Source organism: Lacerta agilis, chromosome 6, assembly GCF_009819535.1.
Source record: "Lacerta agilis isolate rLacAgi1 chromosome 6, rLacAgi1.pri, whole genome shotgun sequence".
In the NCBI taxonomy this organism is placed as follows: Eukaryota; Metazoa; Chordata; class Lepidosauria; order Squamata; family Lacertidae; genus Lacerta; species Lacerta agilis.
In genome coordinates this window covers 92,123,424-92,137,107 of record NC_046317.1, presented here as the reverse complement: position 1 = coordinate 92,137,107, position 13,684 = coordinate 92,123,424, and the positions used below count along the sequence as shown (strand labels likewise).

At 51.2% G+C, this 13,684-nt stretch overlaps 1 protein-coding gene across 2 annotated transcripts in view; it reads left to right on the top strand.

The window, feature by feature from the left end:
* Positions 1 to 13,240, top strand: part of BCL2L1 (BCL2 like 1) — a 48,019-nt gene extending 34,779 nt beyond the window's left edge. For both annotated transcript variants that reach the window (XM_033153851.1, XM_033153850.1), the window contains exon 3: positions 10,279 to 13,240. In XM_033153851.1, coding sequence (XP_033009742.1) covers positions 10,279 to 10,416 — 138 coding nt within the window. In that variant the 3' untranslated portion in view covers positions 10,417 to 13,240. The remainder of the gene's footprint in view (positions 1 to 10,278) is intronic.
* Positions 13,241 to 13,684: the final 444 nt, after the last annotated feature.

Genomic DNA, 13,684 nt, shown 5'->3' with positions numbered 1-13,684 from the left:
CATCCCGCTTTCTCCTCTCCCACCCCCCCCCCCAGCCTGTACTCTGCAGACGTGCAGCCCTGCATGTCTCGACGCTTTGCAAACCTCGTGCCGTGCTATTGGTCCCTGCCTGAAAACTGGTCCCGGGCTGGAAATACAAGAGCCGTACCTGCACCCCTCAGCTTCTTGGGTGTTAGGGGGCTGGGAAGGCTTCTGCTCTCACTGTAAACGGGATCGGGGTTGATCCCCCAGGTTGCAAGCATGCCTTGTGGGAAAAGGCATCTCTTAGCCTTTGCAGGCTGCGATGACCAGGACTGATGGGAGTTGTAGTCCAGAACATATAGATGGCACCAGGCTGGTGGAGGGGGGGAGGAGAGGAAATGGTATCTCAACTCTGTGTACAAGTGTGTAAATGTGGGCAGAGTAAGTTCGTAAGAGAGGAGTGAGGATATCTGCTTCAAAAGTGCCGTCCCAGTTTGCTCAGTGGTCAGTTTGATAGGATGTAAGCTGCTCTGGGAGCCTTTTTGGCTGAAAAGGGGGATGCAAATGCTCAGATATTCCTGCAGCTTGCTTCCCACAGGAGCGCCTGCAACATTGGCCAAGGTGCAAAGGGCAGGGTGGGGGGGAGTACTCATAGAAGACCACCTGCTTGTCCCCTTTTATGATCTGAAATAATCACAGGCTGCACAAACAGCTATGCAGGACCTATACCAGCTGTGTTGTAAGCGCTCGCTGGAGCTACAGAAGAAGATGGAGGTACAGATTGTGCCTCTTAAATCAGAACCCAGGAGTGTTATATGAATTGATCCTCACAGCAGCCCTAAGGGGTAGTTTGCTGCTGTCTCCTTAGAGGTCTGAGGCTGAGAGATAACGATTTGCCCTAGACTACCTAAGTATTCACCTAAGATATCCTGTTAGTGCAAAGATATTGGAAGATTCAGGACAGAGGAATATTTCTTCAAGTAGGGCAAGTGACAACCACCAACCTGGATGGCTTTAAAAGAGAATCAAATACATTTATGGAGTAAGGCAGGGCTATTGATTGCTACTAGCCAGAATGGCTATGATTTGCCCGCACTGTTCAAGCCCTTATTCTCATCTTCCATTCCAGGCTTCCTCAAACTCGGCCCTCCATATGTTTTTGGCCGACAACTCCCATGATCCCTAGCTAACAGGACCAGTGGTCAGGGATGATGGGAACTGTAGTCCCAAAACAGCTGGAGGGCCAAGTTTGCCTATGCCTGTTCTATTCCTCTGCTCATCACCAGCAAAACTGCAATGGTAGTGCTTTATTTGACTAAACTGCTGTCAATGGGAGCCTTATTAAAACAGCAGGTTGAAAGCATCGTGCACATGATAAAAGAGAAGCACAGAGTCCTTTTATTTCCTGGGTCACTCTGGGTTTAGGGGGCTTTCGAGTGTCATGCAGCACCATAGACACGGCTCTTTTCACACCTCCTTGTGCCAAATGGAGATCTGGCAACCTGAGGCAGGTGGCCAGAGCAGCACATGGGCGCAGGCAGGGCTGGCATCAGTTGGGGCTCCCTGCAGCCACTCTCGCTTGAGCCAGATTGCTGAAAGTGCAGACCCCCATGACTTGGCTTTGCAATGCTTGAGGAACCGGTGATGAGGTGGAAGAGGGCCCAGATTGGATCTGGGAGATTACAGCAAGCTGGACTGGAGGCAGGAAGTCCTGCAAAAGAGCCCTGTTGCATCAGGCATCTACCTACCCCAGTATCCTGCTTTTCATAGTAGCTAACCTGGTGCCCCTAGCAGGCTCACAAATGTTGCAAGCAGCCTATAGGCCTCTGCTGTAGTTTGTGCCCAGCATCTGGTAGCCTGTTTCTGAGTGTGGAGGCTCCATTTCTCTGCCATGGCTACCAGCTGTTGAAAGACCTGTCTTCCACAAACCTTCCCAGCTGAGAGCTAGTCCCCTCCAGATGTTTTGAAGCACAACTCCTGTCCGTCTCAGCAAGCACAGGTGTAGGTCGTTGGGACCAGTGGTCGTCCCAAACCTCTGGAGCACACCAGGTTGGAGAATTTAGGCCTAGCCTTTTCCCCCAAACCATCTCACCTAGTTAGTGGTCATCATGACCTCTTATGCATGAGTTAATTATTTCTTTGGACTATCCTGAATCTCCTGTCAGCCAGCATTCATTGGATAACTCCCAGTTCTAGTACTATTTGAGTTTCAAACTTTTCTTTCTTCTTTTTGCTGTTTTTATTGTGCATGGCCTTGACATGACAGTGTAGAAGGCAATAACTAAATTGCTGCTGATGCTGTTGATATATTTTAGAGAGGGAGAAAACTCTGCCTGCTTACCCCTACACCAGGCCTAATTTTATAAAGTTCCACCATGCCCACACTCTTTAAACTCATCTTTTTAAAAAACCCAAATGCCCCAAATGCTTTAAGCATTTCCTTCTAGGGAAGGGGCTCCAGGCTGTTGTCCACACTGGTTGCCAAAGTGGGCTGTGACCAAATGATGGCGGAAGACCCTGCTGGGATGCTTCAGGGATGCTATGACAACAAGAGGGAGGGAGTTACAACAAGAGGGAGGGAGTTCTGCGCGTTCCGAAGCCGGAGTGGAGATTCTGGACAAAAGCCACTGGGCGAGCTTGCTGTCTGTCGGTCGCCCCTGTGACCTCAAGGCTGGGAACACCTCCCAGCACCCTTAGCAACGGTTGCAGCTCTTGATGTCATCGGTGGCCTTGCTGTGCGTGGCACAGTTCTTTGGCAGCTCTGCAGGAAGCCCAGGGAACCCTGCTGAGGGTTTAGTCTTGCAAAAGGCGAGTGGGTTTCTGAAAGCGGGTGCAGAGAGGAGGGGGAGATATGGAGTGCACATCCCTGCTTCTCCAGGTCTGTTAAATGACGGACGCTGCCCTTGATCTGTCCAGGGAACAATCCCAACAACGCTTGCCTAGATCAGAAGCTGGAGAGGGACCCAGCCAGAAGTGCTTCTGCACCTAAGCTGGAAGATTCAGGACAGATAAAAGAAAGGACTTCTTCATGCAGCGCAGAGTTAAACTGTGGAACTCGCTCCTGCAGGAGGCAGGGGTGGCCGCCAACTTGGGTGGCTTTAAAAGGGGATTAAACAAATTCATGGAAGAGAGGGCTGTCAATCACTACTAGCCAGGATGGCTATGCTCTGCCTCCACAGTTGGAGGCAACGATGCTTCTGAATACCTGTTGCTGCAATCCACAGGTGCTCAAATCCTGCTTGCAGGTTTCCCATAATGGGCATGTGGTTGGCTACTGTGAGAACAGGATGCTGAACTAGATGGGTCATTTGCCTGATCCAGCGAGGCTCTTTTCATGTTCTTATGTTCTTAACTTTAATTCCTTTAAGGGCAGGTGAGAGGTCCGGGTGAATGATGTTCCTGGGTGCTACCGACCTACCTATCTTTCTGCCTATCTATCTATCTATCTATGTGATGAGTCACACTTTGTCTTTCAAATACGCACTTCAGCCAACTTAGAGGAGGCATAAACGCCATTTAAAACCAAAATGAAAACAGCATAGGATTTGGTTGGAAAACCCCAACAGGCCCAAATCACAGCTTCATTGAATCAACAGCCTCTCACCGAGTGCCTGGCAAGAAGCTCTAAGCTACTTTGCTAAATGACTGTAAAGCAGGCATCTTTCTGTAGGCACGGAAATTCCTGGAAGTGGGGCCATCTCAGGTAACAGCCATCGGCACTAGCCTGAAGCAAGCTCACCTCCTAAATAAGGAGGCGGGGCATAAAAGAGGGGGCTCCATAGCTGGCCTCAAGTGGTCAGGGATTCAGAAGGGCTGCTGACCATCTCTCACTTGAAATATGAGGCTGGGGTGCTGGTGAAGTTCTCCAGTGGCAGGTCACGAATGAGACCTGACTAGAAGCAACATCTTTTGACATACTGCGCGTGCACACACACACTCCACCCAGATCCAGACATTTGAGTGTAGGCTCTGCGTTAGTTGACTGTGAGTATGTTGCACTATTGCACATGCTCCAAGAAGTATGGCTCCCTTAAGGTATTGCTTTCCCTGTTCCAAGGTTGGTTCCCGGAAAATGCATCGCAAGTCAGCTTGTTGTTCTGCCTGATGCGGCTTTGCAGAACCACCCAGGTTTGCATCTTCTTCTGCATTCCGTCCCTCGGCAGGAGAGCTGGCGAAAGCCAAGGAAATCGACCCCACTGCTCTCTGCAATGCCATCCTGGGAAACTTTCCCAAGGCTGGGCAAAGCCCCAGAGACGGCACTGTGGCTCCTTTGTTCTCCCCGCCGGGTTCATGGAAGAACTGATAACAGCGCTGGGCTGCCAGGGGGATAATGCTCTGCTGTCGTTTGACTGTTTGCTGAACTTGGAGGCAATGTTCAAATGTGCAGCTGGCCAACAGCGGTGGGGACCGGGGACTGAGAGTGGAGAACTTAACTGCTGAGCAGGATCTGGGGGTTATAAAAGATCACCAACTAAGAATGAGCTAGACATATGACAGATCTTGTGGCAAGGAAGGATGGGACAGGCGACAGGCCTGGCTATTTTGGGCTGTGTTAGCAGAAGTACCATATCCTCTGTGGGATGAAGTCATGGTCCTGTCCTCCTTGGGGCTGCACCATCCTTCACATATGGGCACTGGACTCAATAAATCGTTTTGCCAAATTGGAGAGGGTTGCAGAACCTCAGCAGAAAGGCTTAAAGGCGCTTGGTAGCAGAGGCCAAGGGAAGGCTTCATCAAACGCTCAAGGGATGTACAAAATCAGCAGGCTGCATAATATTGCACTTCTTTCTCTCATTCCTCTATGCTTTCTGCAAAAAGACGATCCTGTAGGGCAGCCAGGGTTGTGGTGAACGTCTCAGTGGGGCCAGGGGTGTGCAGTACAGTTTCTGGTGTGCTATCATCCCAGCAGGTCTTTCAGTCATTGGACCAAGGGGTGACTTTTCCAAGCGCTGGATTCATGTGGTATTTGTCCCCAGGGCATTCCCCCCCCCCAAAGCTTGGCAAGTGGGTCAAATGCCTTGCGGGTGTTTCTCTCGGCCAGAACAAAGTGCCGCTTTCTCTTCCCTGAAACCTCATACTGAGCACAGCTTGTCTGATTTCGGCATGGCCAGGCCTCGTGGTGTGTCTCCTGCCTCCAGCTTGTCCCTTTTCTTCCCACTGCCCCACTCGTGATGGGTCTTGTGTTCCAAGTGCCTGTAGCCTTTCTGCCTTTTCTCGGTAGTAGCTGCATTGCCTGTCCTGAAATCCAGGCTCTACTGTGCTTCCCCGGCCTGTGTCTATAAGCGCCTCAAAGTTTGTACCGAAGAAAACGTCGATTTTGTGCCTCGCTTGTGGAATAATTTGCAGGCATTAATTCACGTATTGGACCCCTTGGGAAATTCAACAAACCTACTGTACCTGGAACTGCAGCTGAATGGGACACAGCTGTGGGCATCCTGAGGAAGTATCCTGCACCTTGAGCTGCACGTAAAAAACAAGTCTAGAGTGAGAGACTAGGGTGATGTCCACTATTTCCAGAAACTCTTCTCTTTGTGAGAGTTTTGTGGGTGAGCTGGGAGTTTGTTAGCACCCTGGGTAAGAATGCGGAGGCTGGGAAGGAGGGTGTGATTTATATATACCAGGCTTCCTCAACCTCGGCTCTCCAGATGTTTTTGGCCTACAACTCCCATGATCCCTAGCTAGCAGGACCAGTGGTCAGGGATGATGGGAATTGTAGTCTCAAAACTTAATCCGTTCCGGGAGTCCGTTCAAAAACCAAGGCGTGGCTTCCGATTGGCTGCAGGAGCTTCCTGCACTCATTCGGAAGTTGGACGTTTGACAACTGGAACAATCACTTCCGGGTTTGCAGTGTTCGGGAGACGATTTGTTCAGGAGCCAAGGCGTTCAAGTACCAGGGTACCACTGTATTAGTAACTTTATATTAATGTAGACATTTTTATATGTACCTGTGATTTTTTTTTGTAATATTTTTTGTTTGTTATCTGTTGTTGCTTCAGTTTTCTGCATACCACTTAGAGATATTGAGCAATTGAGCTGATTAGACAGCTTGGAATGTTCACAAATATTCCAAATGTTCAGGGAGAAAACATTCTTTGGATTGTCAACCTTCATCCTTCCTACATAAAAACAATTTAAAACGACAGCAGCACATACATAAAATTAAGACAGCTTGATAGTGCAGAACAAAATGTCCCTCTTACCCATTTGCAGACAATGAACTGGGGAGCATTTAGGTACATTTTCAGGGGACGTGCTGGCTTGTGTTGGAGTTGTGGTCCAAAACATCTCAAGGGCACCAGTTTGGGGAAGGTACATAGTATGCTGTATGAAGTCACTCACTAGGGATTGTCATGTCAGCTCTTTGCAGTCACAAAATGTTGTGTGTAATATAAATATATATATCATTTTCCTTTCAACTTCCTTCTTACCAGTCCCATCACTTTTGGGAAGCTTCCTCTTTTGAAGTCTGATGTGACCGTGTTGGATTTTCTTGGCAATTGTCCATTTGCATCAGTGGTGAGGAATCGCTGCCCTGTGGTCCAACCTTGGCCTGCCAGGGAGTCCAGTTTGGCTCATGAGGCCACCCACCTGTCAGCTGACACCACTGGTTTTACCAGCTGATGGGGAGGAGGACAGGGCTTAATTCTGCTTTTTCTGCACAGGAAACAGGATTGCACAGCCAAGGCAGCAGAATTAAATCACTGCTCATCAGATGACAGTGTTAGAAACTCAGATATACAAGCTAATTGCCAAATGGCACCTTAAACCTAGTTTGCGGTCGCCACAATGGAATGTCTAGGTGCCGTTTCCTCCCCGCTAGTGGAATTTATTGTTGTGGTGATTTTTTGTCCTTTCATTTCTATACCGCTTTATATTTTAAAGGGGGGGGGGAATCTGAAAGTGGTTTACAACACATTAAAACAGCAAATAAAACAATCCAGAATAAATTAAAGCTTATGGGGAAATATTTCAGATCCTTCTCTAAGTGATATTTTGCTTCCCCCATATTTATTTCCCTATTTATATAGCTGTCCCATAGCAGAAGGACTCTAGGAAGCCAGGGTGGTGCAGTGGTTAGAGTGTCTGACTAGGACCTGGGAGATCGGGGTTCAAATCCTCACAGCCATGAAGCTCACTGGGTGACCTTGGGCCAGTTACACCCTCCTAACCTACCTCTCAGGGTCATCGTAGAGAATAGCTGAGGGAAGCGAACCATGAGGAGTACTCCTAGTAGAGAAAGGTGGAATATCAATGTAATAAATAAGCTCTCCTGCTTGCCTGCTTACAAAAGCTGGAAGGGCTGGCTAGATGGAGATGTCAGTTGCCAACTTGGCATGCAGAGATCTCCACATGGTTGCAGTTGGACCTGCCCCACTCGCAAAATGTGCCTGGCGCCTCGGGAATTTCGAAGGCGGCTCTCGTAAGGGCACCTTAAGCACATCCTGGGCCCATCTGGTCAAGCACACATGCACCCAGTTAGTTTTAGTCAGCCAAGAGGGGCAAAGGTCAGGAGGGCACGTTGGCGGATGCATTGCTGCTACATCATCACCGTGCCACAGAAACTGAAACTGATGCCACAGCACTCGCTCAGAGCGGACATTGGACACCTCAGCCGATTCGGCATGAAGATCGCCACAGAAGCGGAAGACTTTGTCCTTCAAGAGTCTTGCAAACAATTCACAGCAGACTCCAGAGAGCCCTGTTGCTCTGCCCACAGACGATAACAGCCCCTTGACCCCTCCGTAAAGTTCCTCTGGACAACTGCTTCAGGTTTCAGTGGAGGAAGCAAAACAGGCCCTTTTTGCTAACCCCACTGTGGTCAGGCTCGGCCTTTTTCTCTCTCCACACCCTGCTGTCTCCTCTAGCACAACATGTGGCTCATCGTACTGGCTAACCTTGCAAGGATCGCTGGGATGCAAAGTATTCTGAATACTTGAAACTTTCTGTGTAAATGCAGAGTCATCAAATTCATATCCATTAGGGGAAACAGCAGAAATTCATCCCTCACCCCCAAAAGACAGTTACATCCTTCTGTTAGGTGGGGGGCATGGTACCGCTTGTGTTAGTGCACCCACCCTCTCCCACCAGGGGGCCAAAAACATGCCCCATGCTTTTCCTGATCATATGTTAAGAGCGTGGATTTTCCGGGGCTTGCGGGGTCCTGTGTTTTTGCGTAGTGGGTTGGGCTTGGTAGTTTTTGGTTCCCTTCAGGCTCCAAGCCTGCCTAGCAGACCCCTGCGAAACGCGGAGCAAACTCCCAGTCATTTCCTTCCCCAATGACAGGGCAGAAGGGGCCTGAAGAGATAGACTATGTCAGCACCAAAAGCATCTATTCTGAGCCGTTGCTAAGAAACTGCCTAATGTCACTTCCCCGTCTCTTCCCCACCCAGCACCCTTCTGCAGTGCTGATCCAAAAGAATCATTGAGCGCCTTCCGCAGCAAACGGCTTCCCCTGGGATGGCTTTGCCGAAAGGGATTGCGCAGGACTTTAAGGGAAAGGATTGTGCCCACCCAAAAGACGGTGGGGGCAAAATCCAAATCCCGCAGTCCCAAATATATTGTACAGGTTGCATGTTCCCGTACTTGCTTATTCTGTTGTATAATTTCTGCTTGGCTTTGGGAAAGGACGGGGGGCTTATTGTTTCAGCCCTGAACCTTTAAGGAACCGGAAGCCCTGCTCAAACCCCCTCTAGCTTCTGGCATTTTCACCAAGCACTGCCCAAGTTTTCACAATTTCTGCAGGCTTAAGGACTAGAAGCTTTTAAAAAAAAGAAAGCAGAAAAAAGAAAGCTGAGATGCTCCAGGATATTCAGTTGTGCAGTCAGAGGAAATTATGAGCTTATTAGGCCACGCAGTCATTGATGTGTGGAATGCAATTGGCCCTGGCTTGGTGGACCGTATTCCAAATGTCTGGAGAGGTCTCTCCTCTCTCCTGCCCTTGTCTGATGCTCCCGTCACCGCACACAGTGTGATACATAATGTGATACATAAAAATAAAACTTACCGTATTTTTCCATGTATAAGACTAGGTTGCATTTTTTAAAACAAAAAATTAGGTTTAAAATTGTCTTATACACGGGTAGTGCTGAGGGGTGTTTTCTTACTTTGGAGTCCCCAAAAATAGAGGGCATCTTATACATGGGAGCGTGGAAAAATACAGTAAGTAGAGTGAATCCTGGTTTCAGATAATTTGCAATTGTAGGATCAGGGGCTAGAAGTGCTGTTGATATCGTTACAGATACTGAGGAAGGGTCCTTCAAGAGTCCTCTCGACATTGCTACGCAATTTGCTTGTCTGCGTTAGAGGCCAGTTTGCAAATCAGGGAATGCAGGACCAAGATGCTCCAGGCCAGCAATGCCTCTTACTTGGTCAGTGCAGGAGATTTCCAGGGCACCTTAGACGGGATCTCAGGTGTCTTCACTGCAGCCTCTTGTCTGCTTCTCTCAGGCTCTTCTTCGGTACTTGTTGGCTGTGAGTTTTGTGCAGTTCTAACGACACAGTTTATGCTGTCAGCTGCGCCCAAGTTAGAGCCACACTCCAGAAAATAAGGCTCTTGACTGTGGCTTCGTTTAACCTTTTGATGAAGAAACGTGAAGTGGGTGGGTGGGGAGGCTTGTCTCATCTCTCTTATGCTTCTCAGGCTTAAGCAGGCAGTTAAGAACACATCTTTCCACAGCAGTTTGCTGATTTCTGATTCCAACTTTCCATATGCTTTCATGTACGATTCTCGTTAACCTCTCTGATACTTTAAAAAAAAAGAATAGTAGTTTATAAAACTTTGCGCATCACTTGTCCGTTCCCTGAGGATGTGCTGTGACAGAGCCTTACCTGGGCTTCCTGTTCACCATGTCCCACTTGAGAGCACCTGCTAAATTGCACCAGATCCTTCTGCCTCCCCCATTTGGGGCCCTGAGTTGGTGTTTCAGCTCAGCCCTGCTCACGGCTCTCTTCCCTGCTGAGCTGCCAGAGCAGTCCTCCTCACCTCCTGACCATGTAGGAAAAAGCTTGGTTTCATGCATGTTGGAATACAGGGCACAGGAAGCTGCCTTGCGCTGCGTGAGACCATTGGTCTCTCCAGATCTGTACTGCCTGCACTGACTGGCAGCTGCTCTCCTGAGGTTCAGGCAGGGGTCTCTCTCTGCCCTACCTGGAGATGCTGCTGTTAATTGAACCTGGGGCATTCTGCAGGTGAAGCCCCTGAGCTACTGCCCTTCCCGTTCTCATTCTGCCACCCATGATCTCAGCTGTCCGTGAAACTTTTTGCCTTGCTTCACATCTCACCCTCGTTTTTCTTTTCCCCCTCTCTTTCTTTTCCAGGAGAGGTTTGTGGACCTCTACGGGAACGACGCCGCGGCCAAGAGCAGGAAAGGCCAGGAACGCTTCAACAAGTGGCTGTGGACGGGGGCCACCGTGGCCGGGGTCGTCCTCCTCGGCTCCCTCCTGAGCCGCAAATAGCCAGAGACAGACTCTCCGCCGCCGCTGCCACCCACCTCGGCCTGCGCCCCGTCGTCGAGGGACACGCTGCGTCCTGTCCCTCAGCCTTGCGATCATTCCAGGGGGGGTGGAGACGGGGGGTGGGCCTCCGTGTAGCAAACCCCCCACTCTGACCCCAGGTGTCATCCTCTCCCTCCCCCCAACAACTCACAGACCTCTTTCTGGTGCCTCCTGCCCCACAGACACCTCCAACCCCAGGTTACTGTTCCAATGCGTAGGGACCTGGATCCCTCCCCACCTCACCTTTGGGTGCTGTGCCTCCAGCCCCCCCCCCCCCAAGAGCGGGCTTCCCCTGCTCCTTTTAATCACTTTTACTCACATTCCTGGTATTTCGTTTGGTGGTTGATTATTATTATTTTTAAAAGCCCCCCTAAGGCAGACCTGGCTCTTGTTTGGTTTACTTCCAGGAAGTGTGTGTGCGCGTGTGCGTGTGTGCGTGCGTGTTCTGCCACGTGGGTCGTTTTGGGTTAGCGAGCTCTAGCGCTGCAGATGCCTTCCGAGGTCAGCAAGTCCAATGGAGAGAGACTCCTTTTGTGCTGACCTGCGTGGGGGCCACCTGCATGTAGGAGTGAATTGAGGGTTCCCCTCCCATGACCAAAGAGGGGACCCTGCAGTGAGCGTAGGAGAAGGCGGTGCCCCCTCTGAGGGACCCCTTTGTTCTGTGGGGCAGTGCTTGGCTGGGCAGGAGGAAGGATGAGGCAGGTGCATGGGAGCCTGGAATGGGAACAGTCAAAAGGCAGGATCCACTATAAACCTCTTATTCCCCACCTGCCCACCTGCCCTTATTCCCAGTGGATGGTCAAGAGGGGTCTCAATGTTGCCGCGGGTCTCGGGTCCATCCCTTTTAAGCTAAGGGAGTCTCCAGAGCCCTGTGCTAATCCTCAGCACCCCACAGGATGCAGGCCAGTGTTTGCTTTGCACACCTGAAGGAAATGGAGGCCAGTCATGTGCGGGGGGCGGACAATCCTCTTTCTTTGGAAGGAGCTTTCGGCAGTGAGGGCTGCAGTCCATAGCACTCCCTTTAGACTCCCATGCCCTCAGCTAATGACCCCTATCCCCTTCTGTCCTGCTCGACCTTCTGGGGTGAAAGGGGCGGCTGATAGTCCCCAATGTGGCCGGGGTGTGTGCGGTGGCACTGGCCTCTTGGGCACGGTCCTGGCCCATGTCTCCATTTCCCTGGCCCTGGCCCCCTCTCTCGAAAGAGACGCCTCCCCCTCCCTTCCTCTGCAATGAGAAGAAGCCCATCCTCTCTGCCGGTTACAAGGAAAGAGCAGGCGCAAGATGGCGGGGGGAGAGAGAGAGAGAGACCGGCTGCCAGGAGGGAAGACGAGAGTCCGTTAGCTGGAGCAGCCTCTGGAAGGTGTTTATGATCAGCGGCTAATTGCTAGGCTGGCTCTCCGGGGACTCTCCCTGGCGGCAGCCCAGAGAACTTCCAGTAAGATCGAAAATCAACAGCGTGTGCCGGACCAGGCTGTGCAGAGAGTGTTTTTGATGGGAAGAGGTGGTTTGTGTCTGTCTGTCGGTGTGTGTTTGTGTTTGCCTGCCTGCCTGCCTGCCTGCCTGGGCGTGCGTCCGCTTTCCCAAGGCTCTGCAGAGAGTGGCAGAAATTGCTTCTCCCACCCACTGCCTGCCACCCTAGATTTAGCTGGTGTGTGTGTGTGTGCGCGCGCGCACGCCAGCACTTTCTCTTCTCCCTCCCTGCAAGTGGGAGAGCTGTGTGGGTGGGGGGCAGAGGCTGGTCTAGCACAGTGGGCTTTCTTAGAGGGGGGGAGTGGATATTCTAGATGCAGGGCAGCCCCAGGCACAAGGCTGGGCCTTGCCTGATGGCGCCACCTCAGTGCTTTACGTTCATCGCCCACCCCTCTCCTAGCTGGGGCCCTGGTCCGCAGGGTCGAAGGGGGCAGATGGGGCACGGGGTGGGGCTCGGGTGTTCAAAGCCAGCCCTGTTCGGAAGCCACTTCTGCAGGCCACTCAGAAATGGCCACAGGGAGAGGAAAGAAAGTGATGTTTCATTTGAGGGGGGGGGGAGTCTGCATCTCTCTTGGTCTCTGCAGCAGCCAAGGGAATTGGGGAGGGGTGGGCTTGGTTGGGGGGGTATGCGCAATTGCGGAGGGCCAGGTTAGCCACCCCTTTCCATTGCCCTCCCAAAGCAGCAGCAGTGCGACGGTAGGCCCACCCTTCCCGTGCTCCCATTCCTGGTTCTGACTCGGGGGGGGGGAGTGGGGTGGCGGCCCCTCGCAAAGTGCTCGGTCCCTCCCTCTGTGGGTTGCACCATTTTGAGCCCCTTGGGTTGCCCTAACGTCAAGTCCACTTATGACATAACCTCACAATGCCCGCCTGTCCTGTCCGAATCCCTTGTGCGGCTTGCCTGCCCCCGTTCCCCGCCACCCTGTACATGCTCGGCTGTATATATCGGAGAGTAGTTTTTATTCAGTTGTGAATACAATAATACTATTTTTGTTAACTGTATGTCTGTATTTATGTGTGTTGACTGTGCTCTTCCCCTCCTCCCAGTTAACCTCATTTTTCACAAACCGGCCAACGAGGACGGGACGTGGCGGGGGCTGGGCAAGGGAGCGCAGGGGGGGCCCCCACGTGGCAATGGGAGCCTCCCCCCCACCTCGCCCTCTCTGGCCCCTTTGAATTAAAGCGTGAATGTTGAACCTGGAGCTCGCCCGCCCATCCCTCTTGTGTTCAGGCCCCACCTGCACCCCCTATTAGGAGAAAGAGTTTGATTTGAAGATGAAATTTCAGTTCCACCAATAAAGCTGTGGTGTTTGAATTACCTGGCCCGGTTTGCTTTTTGAGATTCTCCTGCTGCCTCTTATATCACCTTTCCTCTGAGAGCCCCTTGCACTGGCTGGGGCTGACGGGAGCCGTGGTCTGAAATGGCTGGAGAGGACCTCTCGGCTGAGGAAGGCTGTGCTAGATCATAAAGTCCCATTTTGCTGCCTTTGGTGGCTTCACACGTCTTTACAGGCAGATGAACTTAAATGAAAGGCAAAAGCCAAGAATCTGAGGATATTCTATATCAATGCTTCCCAAACTGAGGTCTCCAGCTGTTTTGAGACTACAGTTCACATCATCCCAGACCACTGATCTTGCTAGCTAGGGATGAGGATAGGAGTTGTAGTCCAAAAACAGCTGGAGACCCAAATTTGGGGAACACTTTTCTAGATGATGGTTGAATGGGGGGGAGGGAGGGGAGGGAGAGACTTTAGCAAGGAAT